Here is a 25,448-nt window from a genome sequence, read left to right as displayed (position 1 = left end):
CCAATATGCATAGAAATCTTCTGAATTTCTTGATAAAATCTATACCATTACTCATCCAAAATCTAAACCACATCGTACCAATTTTTGTTTCGCAAAAACTTAATGAGTCAAGCTGCAGTTATTAGAATCACATAATCTTATCTGACATTATGCGCCTGTTGCTAAAAAATATATAAATCACCCGTGGGGTTTGCCATAATTGCGACAGCCGTGTAAAGAATTGAGTATTAGTCAGGAGTAGTTGATACGGACGTCCTCGTAAAATCCACAAGACGTTAATACGATATTGGCGGAGGTGATACCTACCTGTTCAATGTTACACATTTAAATTATTCCCACTTGGGATTATACTTCGTGTTGTTTATTTTTCTTACGATAATTGCGCGGTTTAATCTAAAAGCGTCAGATCTTCAGCTCCTTAATTTACATTTTACTCGTCACAATTTCCTACGGTGTGTACCCGCAGTTTCATTAAAATTATCGCGCTCGTTTTAGCGTGAATAAATTAACAAAATACAAGTCGAAGCGTCGTCGCGCGAAATGATTTCTTTTCGTTGCCTGGAAATCTCGTTGTCTCTAAAATCACTGAAAAACTGCATGAAAAATGTCATCGACAATTCTATATTGCTGTTTCTGTCTAGTTTATCTTTTATTTTAGGCAGAAAACAAAAACACAAAGTGATTTGCTGAAGTGATTCACACACTCTGGCAATGGGAGCATAATGATATCAACAAAGGGTCAAAGAAAAATTGGTAAAGCGACTTAGTTCCCTTCTCTTTGTACAATTACGGAAAACGTTGTAAAAAACAAAAAGGTAAAACAAAAATAATATAAGAAGAATTACTTGTTCGATTGATGATGACATTCATATATATTTATTTGATAGTGTAAATATATAGCTTTTTTCAAAGAGAGCGAAATAGGTGAGAAAAATCCCCAACATATGGAAAAAATACCAAATATATTCCAATATTATTTACAAGTTACAATTTAAGTTATAACACGTTAACATTCTTTCAACCACATTTGGTGTTAGAGATCGATGAAAAGGATAATTCATCGGTCGGTATATACGACACTTTTATGTTACTCGAAGACTCGCTCCTTGACAAAATATTACTCACACTTGCAAGTACATGTTCGATTTCTAATTTCAATTAAACATTGCCTTTTCATTTTTCACAAATCTAGTCGTTCGCTTTCAGGTCTGGTAAATAAGATACATCCACGAATATTCACTTGTAAATACGCATCACCGTCAATGAAATATAATGCGAAGAAAGATGACACGAGATACGGAGCCGCCGACGCGGGAAGCAAAAAGGAAATATTAATGTCGTAATCGAGGACGTTTTATGTCGGCCAACAAATCTCATTACTTGTTACGTTGCTCGCCATTGTTGTAGCCCAACTTGAAGAAATCTTTCAGCACCACGTTGAATGTTACGGTAACAATACCCTCCACTTTCATGCGCGTGACTGCAATTATAAAGAAAGTTATTACTCGAGGTCGCCCATGATGCGTCGGCTTGCGAAACATCAGGTGCACGTAGCTTTCCAGCACAGTTTATGGCGTCTCAGAGTCGCTGGATTCTCGTGGCGACTGTTTAATTTGAACCACTTTATTCCAGGTCATTCTTAAGAGACGCGAAAATCATAAAATGTCTCTGCAACTGGAAATCGTACGCGATCGTGCCTGCACCCATGAGCGCGTGTCTCGATGCAGTTAGAAGGTAGATCCATATTTCTATCGGAGATATTTTTTTAAAAAAAAGAAGGAAAAGAAAACTGTAAATCTCTAATCGTGAAAATGGCACGTTTCCAGTTACTATGAATGCGTCATGCGATTGACGTAACGAGTGATATAATTCTCAGAGTTGAACGTCGAGTTCTCGAAAGTGAAATAAAGCATAGAAAAAGTTTAGGAATAGAAAGCAAGGTATAATTAAAGATAATTGGCTAACACGGTAACGAAACTTTTACCAAGATACACGTACGTATCTCGAACGAGAGATCGTGGAAAGGTAATATTCTTAAATTCGCCGAAAATGAAATATACAACTTGAAATATATAAATAATTCCGAATATTTCCAAAATTCCTGCGATCATCGATAAAAGTTTCGTACCGCAAACTTGCCTCTACCGTCGACATATTTAAAAGCACAGGAAGCAACAAGCATTTTCATCGATGGAAAGCTGAAAAAAGTAGCTATCGTCAGCAGTTTGCGAGAGTAACCGGAAAAAAATAAGAGGTCAGCTACGTCGCGATAGCAAACTGAAATCAGTAAAATTAGACGTATCGATTAATTCGCATCGGAGGATTCGTGAGATTCTTAATTCCTTTCTATCGACCGATACGAGAATGACGTAAGTTGACACTATCGACGCAACGGCTATCCTTAATACGCGAAGTCTCGGCTGAGCTCGACTAATTTAACGTCAGGAAGAATCGTCATCAAGCGACGTGATATGCTTCAAAATATTGCCTTACGTTCCCTTCCGTCACCAGAAGCCAATATCGCCGGATCAATTAGTTCTGGCCTTCTTCCGGTTAACCAGGCCGCAAATCGTTGCAACGCCGAGGAGGACTCAGGCACATACACGGATATTCTGCATAATTTCACAGAGGTTACAACAAACGTCGTTAACAAACGATTGCGTGTGACTAATTAAATCACGTTTGATGTTGAGCAAATTGCTCGTAATCGCTACTACGTTACGGGCTAATGAATTCTCGGAGTAATTATTCACAGCGTGGCAAATAATTCGGGGAATTTGAGGGATTCGGTCAGGCAAGAAATTAGACTATGTATCACTGTGATGTTTCTTTCTAGGATGTGGAGAAAGGGAGGTTGGATTTTAAGGTACGAAATGTTTCGTTTGTTATGCGTAAACTGCTATGAGAAATTGACTTTTGTGTTTTTTTGGGAGTGTAATTCTGTACTGTGATTATATAATGTAACAAAATAACTTACAATCGTGCTGTAAACTTTACATTTTTAAAATCGTACGAAAATAAGTACGTCCCACATCTGGAGTTGTTGAAGAGCGTTAAAAAGTAATTTAAATGCAGCACAATCGCAATAACTTAGATTAATCTAACACGGGGCATTATATTTACATAATCCAACAACACTTAAGTAAATCTGAAAAATATGCACTAAAGTTCCAAAAATATTGATCGTCGTATTAGTTGATTTTGTCGTATTAGTCATTTATCTATGTAGGCTTTTCCCCTTACGATCTTCATTTACCTTTTGATTCGAGATATCCTAATTTGGTGTATTGTAGTATGGTGATAGACAAGATCGCAATTACACGACGTTACATTGTATTGTGAAATATTAAAGAATTTTTTGGTCATAATCTAATATAATACCTTTTCTCGTGTTGACCTGTTTTCAGCGGTAAATGACACACTCCATATCCTCTGATGACGTCGTGGCCGAAGATATCCAAGCCATAAACAGACATTATTAACTGAGGCCCTAAGACACCATTTTACAAAGGGTTGGTTATATTTCACGTGTTTAATAATATTTTCTAGTTATTTTAGGAATTTTCAATATTATGAAATCCTTTGATCCTACTATTCGCTATATTTTCTATTCATTATATATTATAAGGGGACAATATATAATACTTATATAATTTTTTCACTTTTTAAAAAAGAAGAATTCAGCAACAATCAACATATCGACCAGAAATTAGAAAATAAAATTAAAAAAGTAAAATTTATTGGTTCAATCGTAGCTTCGGGGCTTCGATTTCCTCAAGTACGTAAATCGAGTATCATTGAATCCACTCACATCCATGCGGGTTGGTACTCTTGAACGTGACTTCTAACGGAAAATTCCAGACTGCCAGATTTCGTGGATCGCTGCTGCATTTGCATATCTGCGTCAAACCTTCCTCGATACCCTAAACGGGGTTGCACAAGTCACTAAACGATCGACGATAAAATTCCGCCTTTGAAATCGATAGAACACTGCGTCTAGTCGACGCAACAGCGTGTCAGATAGGTAAGCAGAATAACTCACGGCAACTACGCTCCATTCGGGACCAAAGTGAAATCCGTATTTGCAGTAGGCGTTGTCAACATCGTAAAACTCCGCGTGTTCGATGGATCCTGTGATCGAGAGGAAGAATTCACCTTCGACTGACATGACCAACTTACGTAGGAATCTAATCGAATTAAATTCACAAACTCACAGAAAGGAAATCTAACAGGTCCACGATATTTGTTTATTCCTAGTATCGTTAAAATACATCGACGTAGTACAATCATTAAAAGGTACTCGAACACTTATCAGAGAAAATGTTTATTTCGAACTCTTGATCAATATAACTTCATTAGGATGCTGATGAAATTTCCAAATCTTTTGTACGAAGCACGTAATATTCACAGAAATACTTTTTATAATCAGAGTTCAATTATTTCAGCGAGGAAGGTTCTATGAACGAAAAGTGACTAATGGTAGGCTTATTTGTGCTGATCGGAGCTTTGTGTACGATTAAGCGAATTGGTTGTCGTGGTAACGAAGCATGCGCCTCCATTTTCCATAGCATGTGGTTCATTTCAACGGTCAAAAGACGCGGTTACTAAATATAGATGGGATCTTCCCCTTTAGTATTCAGAAGGCGTCGGCTATGTTATCTAATATCTACAACAGCTTGCATTATTCTGGTAAACGTAGCCTTGACATGGTATGAAATATTAGGAGAAATTATAAGGTACTTTAATTCACGGAGAGACGAAGATGCGAATTAATTTGTTGCTGTGTGAGCCTATTCAATTAGAGGAATCAAATTTAATGTCGCCAGGATGCAAGGAGGGTTGATGGGAAATCTGAGAAGACAAATAAGATAAGTCTGATCAGAAATTTGTAATTAAAGTTGAACATTTGAAATTGAATTGGAACGGAAATCCTGAAATTAATAGAATGTCAAAGAAAAATGTGTTTTCCTTCGAAAATATTATCCAACTAAATGCTAATCTTCTGTAAAAGAAATTGTATAAATTTAATTAGTAAACCAATTGAATATTTTAATGATATCAGGCAATCATACGTGAGAATCCAATAATTCTTTTATTTTTGACATTTACATATTATACTATAATATAATATTGTAAAATAATGCTCATTGTATATATATTTTTAAAATATAGAATTGATAAAAACAGAGGAAATGAGTGCTCACGCCCTTAGTTCTAGTTGTTTCATAGTACAGGTGCTGCACCATGCGGCCAAGTGTCAAAGAGCATGAACGTTAGCATGTACAAGAACCTATGTATTTAAGCTTAATGTTCGGGATCTGCGCTGTTTGGCTGTACATTAGAATAGACAAAAACCTTTTGAGTTGTACAAAAGTTGTTACAAGAACCTATTTAACCGCATGGTCCTACGAAAAAGTTCATAGCTTCTTTCCCATTCAAGATGGACAAGTACGAGAATGACAAAATCGCACAGTAATGAAACTAATTGTAGATTGTCTAAGAAAGAGAAATTAATTGTTTGCTATATTTCTTTTAGAAAAGAAAAGAAAGTATTCGCTCTCAAACGATAATGGACCAGTGAAATGATGTAATAATTATATTTTTTCACACACGATTTAACATTAATTCTTAGTACTTGATATGTCAATTATAGCAACATTAAAATTTTTGTTCTCAGCCACATATTCTTTTTTCTCAGCACGTACGATGGTGTTCGTTGAAACGAATTCAACGATCTTTCATATTTGATAAAAATAAGAATTATGCTGGTATCCGAATATTTGTATAATTGTGAATATAATTATAGGCTGAGAATTTGTTATTATCACGGCGCATGCTTGAACGTCTGACGATCATCGATCGATCATTAACGAGAAAATCAGTGATGTAATATATCATTCATTTCTGTTGACTAATTTCCCTCCCTTATTAGGCCATTGAGATCTATCTCCAGCCTACCTTCATCCTTTTTGTAATAGGGTAAGTGACTTTATGAATATTTAATATTTTAATTCATATTGGAGATGGAAAGAATGTTGATTTGTGTTAGTTTCGAGGTTAGATGGATTTATTAAATAAGTACACTGAGTCGTGAAAATGTTATACATTGTTTAATACTTACCTTCTAGAGTACTATTTAAAATGTTATTCGATATTTTAGAATATAAATTGCTAGAATCATTTAATACCGGATAAATTGTTATTATCTTAATGTTTAAATGTGTTTATTTCGTCTGCTGTTGTCTTCTTTCGGCAAATTAAAAAATTAAGTAGGCAATTATTCTGGAATGTTTTTAATGAATTAAAATAGTTTTATCTTCAAATCTTATTGGTTCATCATTAATTATAACGACGATTCTATAAATCTTCCGAAAGAGATCTATCTATATGTAGTTTTCGTCTTTAACAGCAGATGATATTAACACGAATAATCGATTATGGTCTTCATAAACAGTACTAAATGTTTATGTATTTTAAATGTCTGGAACATTAAATGTAGCTCATGAGACCAAACACAAGTTGTCAAAAGTTTCAAAGCTACAAATATCAATCTTTCTTGCTATTAAAAATTGAAAGGTAAATATTTCTAATCATTAATTTTTCATTCCAAAACAAACATTAAATGGGAATTATATAAAACATTATTCAACAAATTAAACACGAATACATGCGACATGAAATAAAGAACCCACAACGTTCGCTGTTCAGTACAATTTTTTATTCCTCGAGTAACAACAGCGAATCTTACATTTGATCGAATCAATCGTAAATACCTAGAAAACAGTATAACCACGATATGTCCTACATTGCGAACAATATATAGTATGTACAGAAGATTCCACCGAGGTAGAATAAATTTCTCGTCCGATAGAAGCATGCAATCTTGACGTGCCATCGTCGGCTGTACACGATTTAAAAATGAACACGTTGGCACGCGTGAGTTGCACCGCCGCCTTATCGGCTCATGGAAATTTCCTCTTGCACTTTGTACGAAACTCGAGGAATCTCTCGACGCGTGATTCGCATTGCGATACATGTAATGAACAATGGACGATTCGAATAATGTTTAACGAACGATTCGATCCGATTCGCTTCTTCTATGATTTAACTGATGCGTGCTAAAAATTTGTCTAAAATTATTCTTCGTCTTTCGACTTTCACCCGATCATAGTTCATTACCATTGCTTTCTTCCGTTCTTTTCTTCGCTACAAATAATACAACGGTATTGTCACGAAAAAAAGGGTGCTGTTCTTTTTTCCACTTCTTTTATGTACTTTTTTTTCTCTAAATAACCCTCTCTTTAGTTTCGAAACGTCACGTTGCGCAAAGCAACGACGACAAATCTCGCCATCACGATTTTGTTACGCAAATCTACCTGGAAGATTAGTGTGTTATATCGTAACAGTCTCTGTTCGTGTCTTACTAACGATATACACACAACGAACTACGAGATCGTGGCACGTCTCCTCAAAAAACGATGACGGTTTCGCGATTTTGATAGACGAACGTGTTTTACTTTCCACTAGCGAGCTCCTTCATGCGATTCAGAGCCGACCCTGCTTTGAACCAGGATATTTGTTGCTCGTTCATGGTGTGGTTCAGGGTTATAGCGTCTACTTTGCCATCCTTGTGCTTGATTTCTGCCTTTACTGGCTGCAAATTAAAAGGGAAAATTAATCTTCTTTCATTGATTGTATAAGAAACTTTTTCCTTTGGTTGCTAGCCAAATGTTTACCATCTAGAAAAGGTGTAGTTGAAATTAAACATTGTTATTCAGAAATCAAGGATTACGTGCTCGAATACTTCAATGTAATGCATCAGCAATGATTATAATAGTATACTCGATATGTTGCACTATCGCAAGTGCTATCTTAGTGCTACCTTTGATCGTCTATATTTAGGTGACTTTCAGATTAAAGTAATTATATTATATGTCATAGTGATCTAATAATAGTTAATTAATTCTCAAAATACACTCAACATAATAGAATATAGTGCTCGATTAATATTCCATAAAAAAGTTCTACCATTCAGAGATAGCAACCAAAAAATCAATCTAAAAATTTAGATTTCCATACAAAATGTCTTATCTGACAAAAGAAATAATTAATGTCTTCAAAAGTGTACCTTGCCAGGCGCCAGATCGTTCAATCCCAGAAGACTGATTTTATCGGTAGGCTGGATCTTATCGTAATCACTAGGATTGGCGAAAGTCAGAGGCAACAGTCCTTGTTTCTTTAAGTTGGTCTCGTGGATACGGGCAAAACTCTTGACGATAATGGCACGACCACCGAGATGTCTTGGTTCGAGAGCTGCGTGTTCTCGAGACGAACCTTCTCCGTAGTTTTCGTCACCAACGGCTACCCATTTGACGTTATTTTTCTTGTAATGTCTGGCAACATCCGGAACTTTCCCCCATTCACCATTTAGCTGATTCTTTACCTTGTTCATCTCGCTATTTTCGGCATTTACAGCTCTAAAAAATGTATGATAATTTTTTAGGCAAAATTTAGAAAATTGTGAATGCTATAACTTTTATGATATTCCAGATTATGAAAAATTTACCCAATGAACATGTTGTTGGAGATATTGTCCAAGTGGCCACGATACTTCAACCATGGACCAGCAGCCGAGATGTGATCAGTGGTACATTTTCCTTTGACTTTGATTAAGATAGTCATGTCAGTGAGATCTTTGCCGTCCCATTTGTCGAATGGTTCTAATAACTGTAATCGTTCGCTCGTCGGGCTTACGTCGACCTTGACGCTGCTACCGTCAACTGGAGGAGCATCGTACGTCTCCATGCCAGGGTCGAAACCGCGGCTTGGAAGTTCATCACCTAGATAAAATTTTATATTTATTTCAAAACATCAATTAGGCAAGTAATGTACTTTTGTGAAATATAAAACGTCCAAAGTTTGTTACCAGTGTTTGAGAAACACGTGAAATGTTTCATAAATTCACTATATTCGAGTTCTGCTCGTAAACAGACTTTATCATTGAAGATTGTCGCATTAGACAGAGATACGGAAGAACTTTGTTCTTTTCATAAAAGACAAAAACATACGGACAGGCGACAGATTCACGAACACTTTATCACTATCTGTGCACGAAGCAGTCTCGCATAGTTAAGTAATAAACCACTCTTAACCTCAATAATCAATTTCAAAGGCGAAAGTCTACGTCCAATATTTCACAATCGAATATCCAATTGGATCTTCGATTTAATCTCTGCATATTATTCTTAACCTTGTAATTATCCAGTACTGGACACGATAAATTATTCGCAGACATCTCTATGAAACAATCTCGTTATGAAACGGATATATACCATATGCTGTGATTCATGTTTAATCGCCTGCAAATTAACTACGATCTTGGTTATCTTTTTTTATGGTTTCATACATAATGGCAGAATATTTGCATTAATGAGATACTTTGATAATCATAACAAAATCATATTTACCAAACGGATCTTTGAGAAGGAATTCCTTTCCATCCTTGCCCTTGAGTTTATCGGTAACAGGGTTAAAGTCTAATCGGCCGGCAATCGAAAGGGCAGTGACGAGTTCAGGGCTAGTGACAAAAGCATGAGTTGCGGGATTGGCATCGTTTCTTCCCGTGAAATTTCGATTGTACGAAGTGACGATCGTGTTCTTATCTCCCTTCTTGATGTCTTGACGATCCCATTGACCGATGCAAGGTCCGCAAGCGTTAGCCAATACAGTGCCGCCGAAGTTTCGAAGGATCTCCGCCTAAATCAAGAGGATTTTAATTTTGTTTAATATCTCAGTTACTTACGTGATATATCCACGGGAATACTAGTGAAATTTAGAACTTAAATATTCTTAGGGACTTAAAAATTTTGCTATATCTTCGTAATATATCTGGGATTTTTTAATTTTTAGATATATTTAATAGCTTGGAAGTTCGAAATATCTGTATCTAATATTTTTGGCATTTCGAGTGTTTACGAAATTTGTAGTATTTTTAACACAAAAGTCTACAATATCTCTGATATTCTTTTTATTTTGAATAATTTTGCGACATTTTTCAAACAATTGCAATATCTCGCTTACTTTTTGATACTTTGAACATTTGCAATATCTGTGGTATCAATTTAAAAGGCGAGAATATTCTTCAGTCTCCTTGTTACATTCTACAATGTTCTAACAATCTTCATCCCTACCTCTAGCGATGTATTGTTCTAGATTGTATTCTAAATCGATTTCATTGTCATCTAATGATCCCGTCATGTAAATCGACAATTTCTATTTTTTCACTGACACTGTCAAAATATCGAAGCCAAATTAAGAATTGGCGTAGGTCGCGTTGCTTGTTGCTAAGTAACATGTACCAATGTTTGGCACGATTCCAAAGAAACTATGCAACTTTGACTTTGGTACAGGCTTTTAATTCTAATCAGAAACTATTATTCTAGAAATTAACTTACAATTCCATCGCGTTCGATGGTAGCACGGATCTGTTCAGATCCTGGTGTAACGTTGAACGCGGATTTTGCTTTCAAACCGTGATCGAGAGCTTGTTTGGCGATGTTCGCACATCGGCCCATGTCTTCGTAAGAACTGTTTGTGCAGGAACCGATCAGGCCAACCTTGATCTCGTTCGGCCAGCCGTTCTTCTTGGCAGCATCACCTAGTCGGGGTATAAGTAATGAATGTCTCTCGTTCAATTTCTTTGATGAATCTAACACTGAAGTTTTTCTAAACTTTGTACTTTCTTAAAATATGAGATCAGATACAAAGTTAATAGGATATTTTTGAGTCTATAAATTTCATGTTCTCAGGAGCTATGTATTGTCTGAATAGATACATATTTTCTAAACGTTACAGTTTTTTAAAGTACAAAGCAGGAAGTTGATATTATATTTACTATATTTTTCCAATCGAGTAGAAAAATATTTACGTAAAATATTTGAAAATTATTTGCACATTCTGCAAAAGAATATTCACAGTCAAATGCCATCGAATTTTAACAAAAACCATATTTACTTTATCTTCTTTTAAAGCTTTTCAGAATTAAAAAAAAATTAGTATTGTAAAATCTACTCAGGCACGCGTAATACCTTAACTACCTCGATCATTCACTCCACTTACCCAATTTTGAAATGGGATGAGCGAGATCAGGCGTAAACGGTCCATTGACATGTGGTTCCAAAGTAGACAAATCCAATTCGATCAGTTGATCGTATTTAGCATTAGGATCGGCAGTTAAGAGGCTTTTTTTATGCATATCCGCGGCAGCAGCGATATCAGCTCGTCCAGTGGCCTTCAGATAGTCTTGCATACGATAATTGTACGGGAAGATTGAGGTAGTAGCACCAATTTCTGCACCCATGTTGCAAATAGTCGCCATTCCGGTACAGCTAATATTGTCGACACCAGGTCCAAAGTATTCTACGATCGCTCCAGTTCCTCCTTTGACCGTCAAGATACCAGCTACCTTCAAAATTATGTCCTTGGGGCTGGTCCATCCTTTCAGGGTTCCGGTCAGTTTCACTCCGATGACTTTGGGGCATTTTAATTCCCATGGTATGTTAGCCATTACGTCGACGGCATCGGCACCACCCACACCGATGCAAAGACAACCCAAACCACCGCCATTAGGTGTGTGAGAGTCGGTACCGATCATCAATAGACCTGGGAAAGCGTAGTTTTCAAGAATGATTTGATGGATGATACCGGAGCCTGGGTTCCAGAAACCAACGCCATACTTGGCACCAGCTGTCTTCAAGAAATTGTACACTTCCTTGTTGATGTCTTTGGCACGTTTCAAGTCTTTCTCGCCACCCATTTGGGCTTCGATCAAGTGGTCGCAGTGAATAGTGGAAGGTACGGCGACTTTTGGTAGTCCTGCAGAAAATTAACAACTTTGAGTAAAGGATTAAAAAGTACCATAGATGTGTCTTTAACTTTGTTAAAGTCAACTGGAGATTCTTTTTAACTTTAATCGTTTCCAAACTGAATTGTTTCTCGTAAGTGAAAAAGATATTTTCTTGTTTGGATATGAAATCCTATAGTTGGGGAGGATTAATGCTAAGTAATTTAATCTTTTCATCTCAAATGACAACTTCATGGTGACATCACATACTATATCATATTTCTTGAATTAATTCCTGCATACTAAAATAGAAAGATATAATGAGCATTTTATGATTATCATATAGGATCATTTTACAATTAATAGTATTTTGTAAATGCGTTTTGTTTTGTGTACATTTATATGATTAATATAAAAATTGTTTCCTGTCGTATCATGTGACTGATTTTTGCCAGACAAGCTTGTAACAAGCGTTAATACGCTTTGTATAAGACAATATGAAAAATTTTCATATCATCATTAATAACGCATTATTGGTTTAGAATGGCCCAATTGGAGAAATTGCACAATTTATAATAAAATTACTACATGAATCCTTATTTTTTATTCAAACGACAGAATATAAAAGAATATCTTCCTAAAAAGAAAAATAGGAGTCCTTTTTAATTAAATTACAAATGCTTTAAACCATACCAGAGCTAATAAATTGCAACATGGCCATCTGGGCAGTGGCATCTTGCATAGCCACACGATCAGGTCGCAACCTGAGGTAGCTAGTACCACGGATGATTTCCTGTTTGTCGGGTTCATCGAGATGAGAATACAAAACTTTTTCGGACAGTGTCAGCGGTCGGGTCAACCTACAAGTATTTTATCATATGCTCGATTAGGAAATCAAAGATATTGTGCTTGATTATGCAGACATCTCATACTAGCCTTTTCTTCACCACTTTAAGTTTTTCCTCTAACTTGTCGTACGGAAGGTAGGTGTCCTTATCGAATTTGGACATTGCCACCTTGTTGGCGGCAAAATTCAACGCGCTCACGCTGAAGCATCTTTGCTGGATGTCTGTCGCAAAGATAGCGAGTTTCTACAAATGAAATTCACTAATTAATCATCGTATCAATCTTTGAATATCAAACGAGTAAGAAATTGAATTTAAAAGATATGGAAGTCATGTTTCAAAAAAAGTAAAAAATGAGAAAGTTATATCTGCATATCTTAGAGTAAGTCAACTCAGGTATGAATTTCAGAAATAATTTATGATAGCATCTAATTTGTGAATAGTATACACAGTTACGCGCTATACTTGAGCCTGATGTATACTAGCGTAATTAATGTTTATTGACGATAACAATGTTTCGCTTGCAGATAATGCGAGCTTAACATCTTCGTAGATATGTTTAAAAATAATTTTATTGTTAACGGTTCAGTAATATTTCTCGAGTATGTGTGGAAAACTTACGCCTATACGACAAAAATACGATAGTTGAGAAAAAGATTAATGATAATGAAATAGTTTAGCTATATCTCTACTTTACTGTGTCCTTAACTTGTTATGTATAAGTATGTACATGTAACGAAATAGTATGAATAGATTCATCTACATACAACAGTTACGTAATTCTTTTATTCACGAAGACGAAAAATTTGCTCAACTTCTCGCGAGATATTTTGGAAAAAACCATATTCCAGAAAGTATATAAAGCATCCAGTGTAATTATTCTTGATTCAACAACACGCGCTCGTTATTAGTTAGTATATATATTCTTATCATATAAAAATTTATCCGACATCTCGAAGAAAAACCAACGGATCAAATTACCGATTGATGAATATTTTCCATTCATCTCTGTCTGTCACGCAGCCCTGGCGCAATGGTCGCAAACCTAACCTCGAAATCCCCTAAAAATGTACTCATTATATGCAATAATTTCGAAAGATATTATGTAACGTGTCTGTATCGTCCTATTCGGTCCATTTCTCTAATCACTCGTACATTGTTATTATCGCGATATATCTTTCTCTACTGCACTGTCTTAAGTGCTCCAAATGCGCTTTGCTCCAAAATACCGATCAAACGATTTCGCCCAATGATCGTCACAAAACCTGGCGATCAAATTATAGAGTATCCTCGAATGTCACAATGAAAACGTAACACGATCATTTTCAGTTAAGATAATCAAATGGGGAACAAAGTACGGCGAATACCCATCACTTGAAAGATCATTGATCTCACAGACCATAGTTAGTTGATTCAAAAAGAAAAAAAAAAAAAATGGATTTTTGTCAACATTCGAATCAATGATTGAAAGTTTGTCACTTCAACATGACACGATCGACCTTGATAATGGGGTCGAGCGGTCAAACTCGAGGCACAGACTAATTTCATATCACTGATTCAATTTGATATTCTGCGACGATGAAATTCTTTTGGTATGTAAAATGTTGAAAAAAATTAAGCATACCTGATCCCGAAGAATTCGGGTGCAATACGACATTCTCGTGATAGGAAACCTCCTGGTGACGTCGCGACTCGTGAAGTGGATTCGTAGGCAAAGAAAAAGCGCAGGCGCGAGACGAGGAACACCAACAAACCGCGTCTTCTCTTGTGGCAGCCCTTCTCAAACCGGCCACTAGAGAACTGAGTGAAATTCAGCTTAGCTTCCTCGTGTCAATGCAGAGGAGTCACGCATGCGCCCCCTTTCTTCGACCTATTTAGATACGAATTTCGTGAGAATGAAAGACAGGCGCCCTCACTGTTTCGACAACTTTCCGAGCAGCCGTTGATACCATTGACGAGCCAATAAGAGTTTTGACGGAGGAAATTTTAACAGCTGTTCATTCAACCTCTTGTGGCGTAGTTATCGCTACCGCTGTACAGTTTGATTAATCAGTTCTGGTAATTGCGCGGTAGAAAATTGATGAGAGTGGAAAGAAGTCAAAGTTTAACAAACATCATTTGGAGTAACAACACGTGATACTAGATATTAAAGTATAGAGAGTAAAGTATTTTAAGAATAAAGTATCATTTAATGCTGCTAACCTAAGGAATAACGAATAGAAAAATAATAAATACAGTTTCAGAGTTTATTCGTGAATAACAAATATTGGCACTGTTTAAAGAATTTGTCGTTAGGCGCGAATAAATCTGTAATGTTATTCGTGAGAATATTGTTTGAAGGGATTGTGTGAGAAATACATATCGCAAATAAGTAGCATCGTTTGATTGGTATCTATGGAATAAAGAAAAATCTTCCTCGGATAGTATACATTCATATATGTATAGAATGTTTGAATTTACGACGCAGCTAACTAGCAAACTTATTGATTAAACTGTACTGAAACGTAGTACGAGCAGTTCCAGAGAAGCAGCGCGGCTAGCGTTGTTGAATGGAACTGTGAGAACCGGCATGTCATTGATAATTCAGGGAATATCCTGAAGGGGGCCTCAAGTTTGTTATCGATCGATGTTTACCGGCATAGAGTAGAGCAGACGTGGGAACTTTGAATATTGGACTGATTTTATTTTCGGACTGTAATATATTTATAATGGTACTTTTATAAATAGATTTCCTCATTTTACGTCTATCTTGTTTGAGCAACAAATTGAATAACGCAGAATAGAGGTAGGGTGATTTCACATAAATATCTTTTATATCCACTAAAAATATTATCTCCAATATTCATAGTCATGCCAAGAAGAATGAATTGTAAATTAATGATGAATAACGATAATGAATATCTAAAAAAATACTTGAAGAAACTTGATTGGATTCTCAGGAAATATCAGTACCTAATTCTTTCTTAAGTCAATTAAGTTATCTTTATAAATGATGTCGTAATATCAGTTTATCAGTTACTCCGACATAAGCATTATTTGCAACATATCTATCAGAGAAATGTACTTATAATAAAGCATCATACATTAGTATGGAAATATCTTGAGAGTGATTTCGTTGTTGGATTAAATTCTTAATTTAATTTATCAATAAAATTAACATAAATTGTTATTACGCATTGGGTGTCAGCCCAAAGCATCGCAATCAATTTTATCATCGTTACATACGTTTCACGCGTTTGAGAAGTACGTGAAGATAGTACGTAATTCACGCTCCAGATTATTTTTATCTATCGATTAATTCCATCGTTGTACGAATTCTAGCTAAACTTTCGTGATAGTAATGCGAAGAAAATTTTTAATATCTTTGAACAGATGGAACTTATCAGAAATTACGAACAAAGTAACGCAACTCTGTGAAATGAGAAAAAAAGGAATTTTTTTCTTTTCTATCTATAATTTGATCATCAATTCTTTTACGAAATTAATAGTTACTAATGGCCAATTTTTTTCTGTAAAATTCTATTTTGTATATAATTTCTTCAATTCTATATATTCAATTAACTATAACGTATATTTACTAACAAAGTAATTCATTGTACGTGATGCTCTTTCTGATCCATAAAACGCAATCGCACGGTATCAAACACGCCTCGTCTAATCTAATTAGTCACAATGACAGCAAGTTCGAAAAAATCAGGGCACTTTTGCCTTCACGATTTGCTTATGTCACGAAACGAGTATGGTCATGTTTATTCGACTTGCAACCGAATGTTGATAATAAAGGAATAAAAAACGAGAGTGGAGTGGCGTGGTTGGAGCATCGGCGATGATCTTACGTTCGAAGAATAGGCTTTGCAAGTCGTCACTGTGGAATTTGCAGATGTCGATCGAAATTGATAACTCTTCGATTGCGAATTTAAAACCGTAGTGATCTTATCTGAGCGGCGATAATGCGATTATATGGAGTCTATGGAGACTTTATTTGCTTACGTAACCGATTGAAAAATCTGGTGAGTCTAAGCCAGAAACTTCGACTGAAATTGCTCGAAAGTACCGATTGTTTCAATGTAGAAGCAAATTGCTCTAAGTACGATCGATCTTGAAAGAAAACGCAGCATTTATATAACGGAAAAGGGAGCAAACACGCGGATAAGCTTTGTTAGATACAGTAATTAAACCAGCAATTAAACTAAAATGATTAGGCTGCTGATTACTTCAACAGGACTGGATTGCTCGTTCCTCTTCCGAGACATCGCGAATGATTCATCAAAGCTCTCTGGGAAAGATCAATGAGGAATTTAATTGGTGCTCAAAACCAGGAGAATCGATCATAGCAAAGATTGAAGATCGAAACACTATCGTAGATACATTACAATATTGCAAAGTTCGGTCATCGATTATTTCCAAGCCGTTTTATTACGACGTCATAAAATCAGATGACATTTCACTGTTACCATTGTTCAACAAGCCTGGATCAGAGGGTGATCTAAATATCCATCCTAGGAACAGTACGATTGTCTTGTATCAAAGAAGAGGCCGTAATACTTTTTTCTGGGAATGCGTAGGAACAATAAAAAATCAATTTCTAAGTAGTATGAAATCAGTAATCTGGAACACGAGAATTACTTCATGCATGAAGTAAAAATACAACTATATTAGTTACGAAAGTATAGAATAAGAGTGAAATGAATATTTTTCAGACTCGAAATTCTTCCGAAAGATAATACGATTTAATATTATAATATCCAGTTTTCATGTAAAGTTTATCATTTATGTCTGTGTACTTTTATTTTGTCCGAAAAAAATAATAATCGCGGTTTAGAAAATGCTAAAATTTAATCTCTGGGACCTTGATGTGTCGTAACGCAATTGTCAACGTTGGCACGCGTCCGAATTCCTTTAAACTCATTATCATTAAACGGATAATCGAGAGCCGAATAAAATTGATTCACTGGCGCCCGCGCGTAGGGTTAAGAGGGTATTATAACAAGATTATACGAAGCGGAGAGAATGCTGAATGGGTCCTTGACATGATTAACTCTTGTTGTAGGTGGACCATGTTTCGACACGCTCACGTTGATCCTGCTCGTTGTTCCACAGACGGATCCTTTCGTTTTCATTTTGTGGCAAACAAATTAGCCAGTTTACGGTGTAAGACACTTTCGATGTTGATTCTGTTCCTTACACGATACTTGAACACGCATGCTTAATGTTCAAACTCCTTTTAAGATTAAAAGGTTCTTGAAATAACACAATTTTGAAGTGAATATGATTTTTTCCATTTCTTTCTCTGAATTTTATATTATCTATCTTATTATTATTTTATCTGTCTATGGTGCGTATGAAATTTTTCAAAGATATTTGCGTCCATTGTGAAGCACAGTTATATAAAGATATAAATAGAAAAAGGAATGAAACCTGTTGTAATAGGTTTGTGTATAGATGCATCGGTAATATTGATTTTTACAGTTGTACAATCCGCGAAATGACACCTTTGTCATATAACAGATAGGAAGAATTCTTAACAAGCGAAGGACTTTCGCGTGATGGCCAGTTACTCGCGATAGAAAATTACGAAACACTTTGTTTCAAGGGTGGGAATAAACTTCATTTGTTCTATAGAAGGCACTCGATATGTCTAATGTCGAAACAGAAGTGACACACATACTTCCTGAACATATGCTCCATTCTCACTACGCAAAGCATATGTAACTACTGTAATTTTGATATCACTCGCAATTATTATTCTTCTAATTATCTTGGCAATTTCTTAGAAATTGTACCTCTAATAGAAGAATTATTATTCAGCTATATTTCAACCTTATCTGTTATTCATCTTCCTATCTTACACGTACTAATTTAATAATAAATTTATAGCATTAATATGTAAGTACATTGTTTCTCTTCTTTTGTACGTCTACCTCACTAACCTATCTTGTAAATTGTATGATTCTTTAGTTTTTAAGTTTCTTCGTTCCTTCCCAATACCTTAATCTTAAATTTATTACATTCTTCAATGTCTTCTCTTCCCTCTACAATTATGAATTATTTTCTTTTTGTTTTTAAATAATAGAAATTTTCGGTACCACAACGTAGGAATGTATAAATTACCCTATTAACGTTCTTCGTTTATCAAATCTTTTTACATAATTTTACATCCTTAACAGGTTTAAAATCAAATTGTAATCTAAAATTGTAATCTAAAATCCCTCGCCTTCAGAACTCGATTTAAAAAATGCAGAATTTCGCACATATTTCTCAAGGCACACTGTAGATAAAGAATCTCTCGTAACGTGAGTCGAGCAGAGCAGTACCAAACGAGTTTCAACTTATCTCGCGAAGGTCTGGGTTAGGCGTGCGCCAACAGAGCGCGGCCTTGCCGATTTGACAATGCCGATACTATAAGTTGCCAAAAATGGGGGCATGTTTAAAAATCTGGCGCCAGGGTGAATTGCATCACCTTTTGTCAAAGTCGTTCCGGCTTTACATGTACTACCTACCTATAACGTTTCAACTGTCGAATAGTGGATCTCTCAGCTAGTCAAGGAGCAATAGGTTAATCTTCGTTTACACGCGACGTAGACGAAGGATTGCTTAATTGTGCCGCGTGAATTATTCAACCAACAATCGAAAGCCTTATATGCGTCGATCTTAAGCCCAGGTCCAATGAAGCAATTCAGAAGGCACTAAACCTCGCGAACAATGCCGTTTCTCGAATCACTTAACGAGAAATCGTAATTTCCGCTGATGAGATTTAACATTATATAGTTTGAAAATACCGTGACCATTTTGAACCATTAAATTAGTAGTAAAAATGGTGAAAGTTAAAATACTTGGCTCTAGCCTTTATATCGTACGGGGTGTCCATGAAAAAGATCCTTCAGAATGGTGATAGAGGGGATGAAATGACAACATGTCCTACTAATATCGTGCCAAATATATGAATATATTGGTTAAGAAGCTGTCAAATCAATTAACGTCATCTAGAGTGCTATGAAGTAATTAATTTATACAAACAAGGCTAAGAATCAGGAGAAGTTGTATAATTCTGCACTATGTACATTGCAAAAAATGATCGATAGATCTAGAGAAAAACGGCAGAGTTATCTAACGAAAATTTTTTAGGAGTTAAAAGATTAGTATTTAAAATTTCGTAATAATTTTGTTAACAAAATGATGATTCATAAACCTGAATATCTTGACGCAGAGGTGGAATGGCATTTTCCATGCCCTGGGACGGAATGCTTTCCTTGGAATTGTTGGAGAAAGGAGGAATGCTCTTAGCTACTATTCAACCTGGCTGACTAATCGAACGATTGAATGTTGAAGAAATTTAGAATCGAGTCCATCTCACGGATCAGTAATACAATACGATGTCAATTCCACTTGCTGAGTAAGTATCTTGCGAAGTTGCTTGCATTCGAACTAGGGCCTACGTAATGTCATGGAGAATGTGTCATAGTTCTAAAAACAAATGAACGTTTGCACGATACTCAGAATTCTATTATATTCTAATCTTCGATCGAATATTTGATGACAAAATTGTCGTAAATAATTTTTTTCTCATTTTTGTTATTTTATATCTATGACAATTATCGATGACGATTCATACTCCATGATAAAACACACATAAGAAACAATTCTCAAACGAAGTCGTCCAATCACCCGCCTTCTCCTTTCAAACGTCAATTCCCTCGGTCAAACTTTTTTTGCCAACTATCGAGACCATTCCCTAAGGCCATCCTATTACAGACATAGCCCGCAGCGTCATCGAACGGCAGCAATTAAGAATTAAAAAAATAAAGATCAACCAGACCAATCTACATACATCAGAGTCTCTGCTGATTTCACCTGTGTAATTTAAATAATCGCCATCCACGCTCCTGTTTTTTTTATCATATATCTAGAAAGTCGTTCTAAACGCTTCGTTATTGAACTGTTTGCACCCACATGCGAGCGAAGGGATGTGCTCATTCTAGTCGTAATAAAATACAAATTAATTGTCAGTAAACGCATAGCATACAAGCATATAAGATTAACTTATTGAATTAACGGCAGATTTGTTATGATCGTTAGATTATTGGACACAATAATATGAGGATAAACCAGGTAATTGGCAATTTAATGACTGAGTAATTTTGTTGATCGTTGAAGTTATGTACGGTTGTAGATCAAGGTGGCTTATTGACAGTGGTGTTCTGTGAAGCATACCGATTGACCGTGGCGGTAGTTCGACCATGACGAACCATTCTACAGGAGTATCAGAAAACTGCGAATGTGTAACGCGATCGTAAATTAGGTAAGTTGTATCATGGAAGGTAAAAATTTTATGGAATATCTGAATGTAGAATAGAAAGTAAACTTGTACGTATGATATGGCATTGGATTAAAATGCGAATTCGGTGTAAAATAACGGTTAAAAATAACGTAGTACTTTTTAAGAAAAGCTGTGAACTCTTTACAAACTCTCTTGATGCTCAATGGATTGATTAATCCGCGAAATGGTATTATTGAATGGTATTACAAACGATTGCATGCCATAGCATATTTTATCGCGATGACGAGGGTAGGGTCATCATGTACATACCATCTTAAAATTCGAAAAAGAGCCGGCGGATTAATGAAAATTGGATGAAACTCGCGTTACCGCCCTGAATAAAATTCCAAGTTTTTATCTCCTCATATTTCTGTCAATGATCCGGTCTCAATCTCCGAAACATGTTTGCTTTAACACCCGATTGAATTTACGAGCTCTCTGTATCGTTTACACTCGGTATACAAGCTGGTTACTTGCAACGTGCAATGTAGTTGAATAACACGAAGAATTGCGAGTTTTAATTTTAGTACACATACTGGTTCTCCATGAACGAAATAAAGGACATCGTATGGCATGTAATTTGACAGTGAATGCAACTTTGGGTAAGGAATCTAACGAAAAAATAAATTGCAACTTTTCAACAAAGACAAAGTTGATAAAGTTCATTTTATGTATAACAATTATATACAATACTTATATATAATTTCCTACGTTCGAAAAAATTGTGCTTCAAGCTTTAAGAGAATCTCTCCTCTGTGAAGAGCATAAATTATTAATTAAAAAATCGTTATTCGTACGATTCGACGTTCGCAGATGTGAGAATGAAAAGAACGCAAAATATTCTTTGTTGCAAATGGACACAAGTGTCCACACATTTTGTCAACCTGAACTTTCGCCATTCATCTGCAGCTATTGTTCCTTAATGGTGCCTACTCCCTTACCAAAACGGTGGATCGATGCTTCACAGTATCGTAACTTCATGAATTATGCAAATGTGCACATCGTACCGCATAACGTTTCGACTAAACGATTTGATTAATGATCCTCCGTCCTATAAAATGTTCGATCAAATTAATTTTGAACCGTATCGCGAATGATCAATCTCAGTTTTCTGGAAAACTGGCCCATTCCATTAAATTCACATCCTAAATTGCTGAAAGATCTAAGTTACTAAGAAGCACTTAATTTACTTGTTAACAGTAGACAACGCCGATTGCACTACATTTTGGACGAGTTTACGGATAAGGCCAGCGAATTCTCAGTTGACGCATCGATTTGTAGTTAGTACACGTCTCTATTTAAGTGGCAGTTCTGTCGCAACTGTTTCCAGGAAGAGTTCTATAACATTTAGCTTTTAATAGAGATAAGATAATAGTTTCTAAAATTTTCGTTTATTCTCCGATTAATTACTGAATTATAGCATAGCGATTGCTGACTTTAAAGAGGTTCGAAAATATCACCTTTGACATCGCAAAATGAAATTTTTCGTTCGAACAATTCCACTTAATATGATTTATTACTTTGTTCACTACTTCTTTTACATTCTTATATGGATAGACCGTTCGTCAAACTGTTACACTTTTACTTCCGTGATCTATAGAAAGTCACGGAGAAGATCGGCATCGTTTTTCGATATCTCGATCGAACGTGGTCTTGACGTCACCGTGACTGCTAGCTACAAGTTCGCTCTCGTTCCAGACTCCTTTGTGATTTCTAAGCGAACTAAAGACGCAATGTGTGTGTTTCGAGACAACTTTCTTTCCTGTCTACGATGCTTATTGAAAACTGGATTCTTCCCGCGTGGTTTTATTTTCTTTTCTTTTTAGCGTGGGCCGTTAACGCGGGCTGACGCCCATTAAATTCGGGAACGCCGCATTTCCCGCTTGAATCTGTTCCGCGTAACCTTTCTGACTAATCAATATTAAAGAAACAAAATGAAATTGGCCCAAGAAAAGAAAGAATCGTACAGTCTTGTATAGTGAAATAACTATGCAGGCTGTTTTTGAGGCTTCAGAGTACAAACTTAGAGAAATAATGAAGCCAAAATCAATTTGTTTGGAATGAAATAACATTTTATAATTGCAAGCAACTTATCTCGTGATGATGTAAATTATGAAACGATTTCTTGATATAAAGAATTTTGGCAATATTATTCAGATCGCTTAGGTAATTCAAGTGTGTCTTTCATCGATAAAACATTATCAGCCAAATGTCATATCGTTTATGAGATCATATCCGACAAAATTTATGACACACAAAGATTTAAAAAGATTGCGTGTTCGCGAGTTACGAATACCCAATGACAGTGAAATTGTTCTTTCTCCTTTCTCATTCGTCCGATGATCTGAACAAAACGATCACTAGATCACGAACGTAATTTCACGCGAACGATTCAAGGCCCGGTATCCCTTCCTAGCGAATAATTCTACAATAGTTCAAATTGCGTGTGACGTAAGACGGGCGCGCGATTACTTTTAAATGACTCTGCGAAAACGAAGCTTTTGTGGCGGTGTGGGTTAGAATAACACGGATTAACACCGATAGCACGATGTAGGATGAATAGAACGTGTTGATTAATGGTCAAGTAACAATGATAGAAAGAGAAACTACAATATAATTTCGTAAAGAAGACCGCGGTGCTCTGTTAAAAATAACGAGCAAGAAAGATCCCTCGTCACACCGAATAAAATTGTAAGATACTTCAAATAAGTAACGATTACATCGCACGTGTTCTTCTCGAAATATTTTGACATGTGAAATTTAATGCGATTAATTCTTCGCGAAATGACCTTTCCCGAAAAATGCTATAAATAAAATTCGCTCGCGTGGAATATGGCGCCTAAGTTACGCTTTTATTGAAGATTTTATGGAAGAATCAAAGCAATAAAAATAAGGGAACGATATTCCGTGTTCTAAGTGTCAGTAAAATCAAAGTAAATTTGACATTACTACCTTTTAACCTCGCGCATGCAAACATTTCCATAGGATACCTATTACAAAAAATCTTACACTTCCATATTCATTTATATTTCCATATTTCCTTCGTCTTCGAAAAAGCACGCGATGTTTCACAGCTTTGGATGTTTAACGACTTCACTATTGTCGCTAATATTCAACGGATTCGGCTGACGAAAATATTTACTCGATATTTATGCACGTGCCAGTGGCAGCGCCGAAAGCAACCCGCAGCTGTAGGAATGGGGTGCCATGGGCCAGCAGCGTATGATGTAATTCTGGAGAAAGTGGAGGCAGAGAACATGGGTCTTACGAGCGGACATCTCGGGTGCTACCAACGCTGGAATGCGAAAAAGCGAAATGCGTTCAGAGGTGGATCACGGATCGATTACGTAAACCGATTTCGGCCGTGTGTATAGCAGGCGACGATTTAATAAGGTGAAGTTACGCGAGGACGAGAATGGATCTGTCCCCTTGTAATTGAAGAACCGTGTAAAGGAAACGAAATATCCGGTGAAATTAGTTTGCTGCCTTTGTTACTCGTTTTTTACTTTTTTCTTTCCGGATTAAGTATCGTTAATGAGTAGGCTGCTGGTGTTTATGTAAATTCATATTTTTATGAACAAGAATTTTTTCACTCGTTAAATGATATAACGAGTAATTTACTTTGAATGTTTTGTATATTTTTGTTTATTATTGGTACTCTGTGCATCTTGTGCATTTATGCAAATTTTAATTATCCAAAAGTCTATCAACACTCATGGTCTACTAATCAGATTGTAACGAATAGAAAAGATAGAAGGAGTGACAAACTTACCAATTCGAAAAGCTTGTGAAAAGTCTGGCGCGATAAATATTTGTTTACTGTAATTATTACTTCCTCGAATATTTAAATTTAATGTTCTACATTGTAAACTATCTAAAGTTTATAAGAAAATTGCATATTGCAAACATTTCTAATTTATGGAAAGTAGAAACAGTCAGATTGAATTCTAATGCTTTCCTTGACTCGCGTTTCACACGGAAATAACGGAAAAAGAAATTCTTGACGTTGAAAGAAGGTACATTCTGCGACGATGAGACCTAATAATTTCGCAACTCGCGTCCTTCGAGTGCGTAGCACCGTTATGAAAAAAAAAAATGACTTATTAAAAAACCTTCGTCCTTCCTCTTCAAATCTAATTGCTTCCTTTAAAGCTACGTCCTTGCACACATAAAATTGCAGCCACCTACGACTCAAATTGCGAAATACGAAAATTGCTTTTAATTGTCCGCTTGTCTGTAAAATTTATCATAACTTATTTGTACGAAATTCTTTCTATTTATTCTTTCATCTTCGTATTTATGGCAAGAAATTCGAGGAATTTATAATTGATTTTAATTAAGATACATTCGGTTTAGTAATAATTCCTTGATGAACGATAAGCGAAAATTATGCCATACGTCACAGCCATTGTAATGAATTTACGTTCAAACGATTCCTCTTTAC

General features: G+C 35.8%; 3 protein-coding genes and 1 long non-coding RNA gene across 5 annotated transcripts in view; 2 read left to right on the top strand and 2 right to left on the bottom strand.

Moving 5' to 3' along the window:
* Positions 1–943: 943 nt before the first annotated feature.
* LOC126923081 (B9 domain-containing protein 1-like) lies at positions 944–4,168 on the bottom strand. Its single transcript, XM_050736119.1, has 5 exons — positions 4,043–4,168; positions 3,812–3,923; positions 3,382–3,490; positions 2,494–2,612; positions 944–1,480 (listed from the first exon to the last, which is right to left on the bottom strand). Exons 1-5 carry the CDS (start codon positions 4,166–4,168, stop codon positions 1,377–1,379), a joined length of 570 nt encoding a protein of 189 aa, XP_050592076.1. The 3' UTR covers positions 944–1,376.
* Positions 2,612–4,560, top strand: LOC126923089 (uncharacterized). The gene is made up of 5 exons (XR_007713054.1): positions 2,612–2,866; positions 3,408–3,512; positions 3,756–4,024; positions 4,089–4,296; positions 4,446–4,560. It is a non-coding gene; the product is annotated as an uncharacterized LOC126923089 (long non-coding RNA).
* Positions 4,561–5,819: 1,259 nt separating this feature from the next.
* LOC126923058 (mucin-19-like) overlaps positions 5,820–25,448 on the top strand; it is a 46,567-nt gene continuing 26,938 nt past the window's right edge. The window contains exons 1-2 of the mRNA XM_050736062.1: positions 5,820–5,979; positions 19,895–20,986. The gene's annotated coding sequence lies outside the window, so the exon portion shown is untranslated. The remainder of the gene's footprint in view (positions 5,980–19,894; positions 20,987–25,448) is intronic.
* LOC126923065 (aconitate hydratase, mitochondrial-like) lies at positions 6,697–14,571 on the bottom strand. Of its 2 annotated transcripts, none has more exons than XM_050736085.1 (9): positions 14,312–14,571; positions 12,779–12,933; positions 12,536–12,702; positions 11,119–11,874; positions 10,455–10,657; positions 9,468–9,756; positions 8,567–8,840; positions 8,129–8,477; positions 6,697–7,654 (listed from the first exon to the last, which is right to left on the bottom strand). In XM_050736085.1, the coding sequence occupies exons 1-9, from the start codon at positions 14,342–14,344 to the stop codon at positions 7,514–7,516; spliced, it is 2,367 nt and encodes a 788-aa protein (XP_050592042.1). In that variant the 5' UTR covers positions 14,345–14,571; the 3' UTR covers positions 6,697–7,513. The 2 variants fall into 2 exon arrangements, with proteins under 2 accessions (XP_050592042.1, XP_050592043.1); XM_050736086.1 differs by lacking the exon at positions 14,312–14,571 and adding an exon at positions 13,669–13,704.

The sequence above is a fragment of the Bombus affinis genome, chromosome 13 (assembly GCF_024516045.1).
Source record: "Bombus affinis isolate iyBomAffi1 chromosome 13, iyBomAffi1.2, whole genome shotgun sequence".
Lineage (NCBI taxonomy): Eukaryota > Metazoa > Arthropoda > Insecta > Hymenoptera > Apidae > Bombus > Bombus affinis.
Note: the sequence above shows the minus strand (reverse complement) of the source record. Positions and strands in the feature narration are given on the sequence as shown.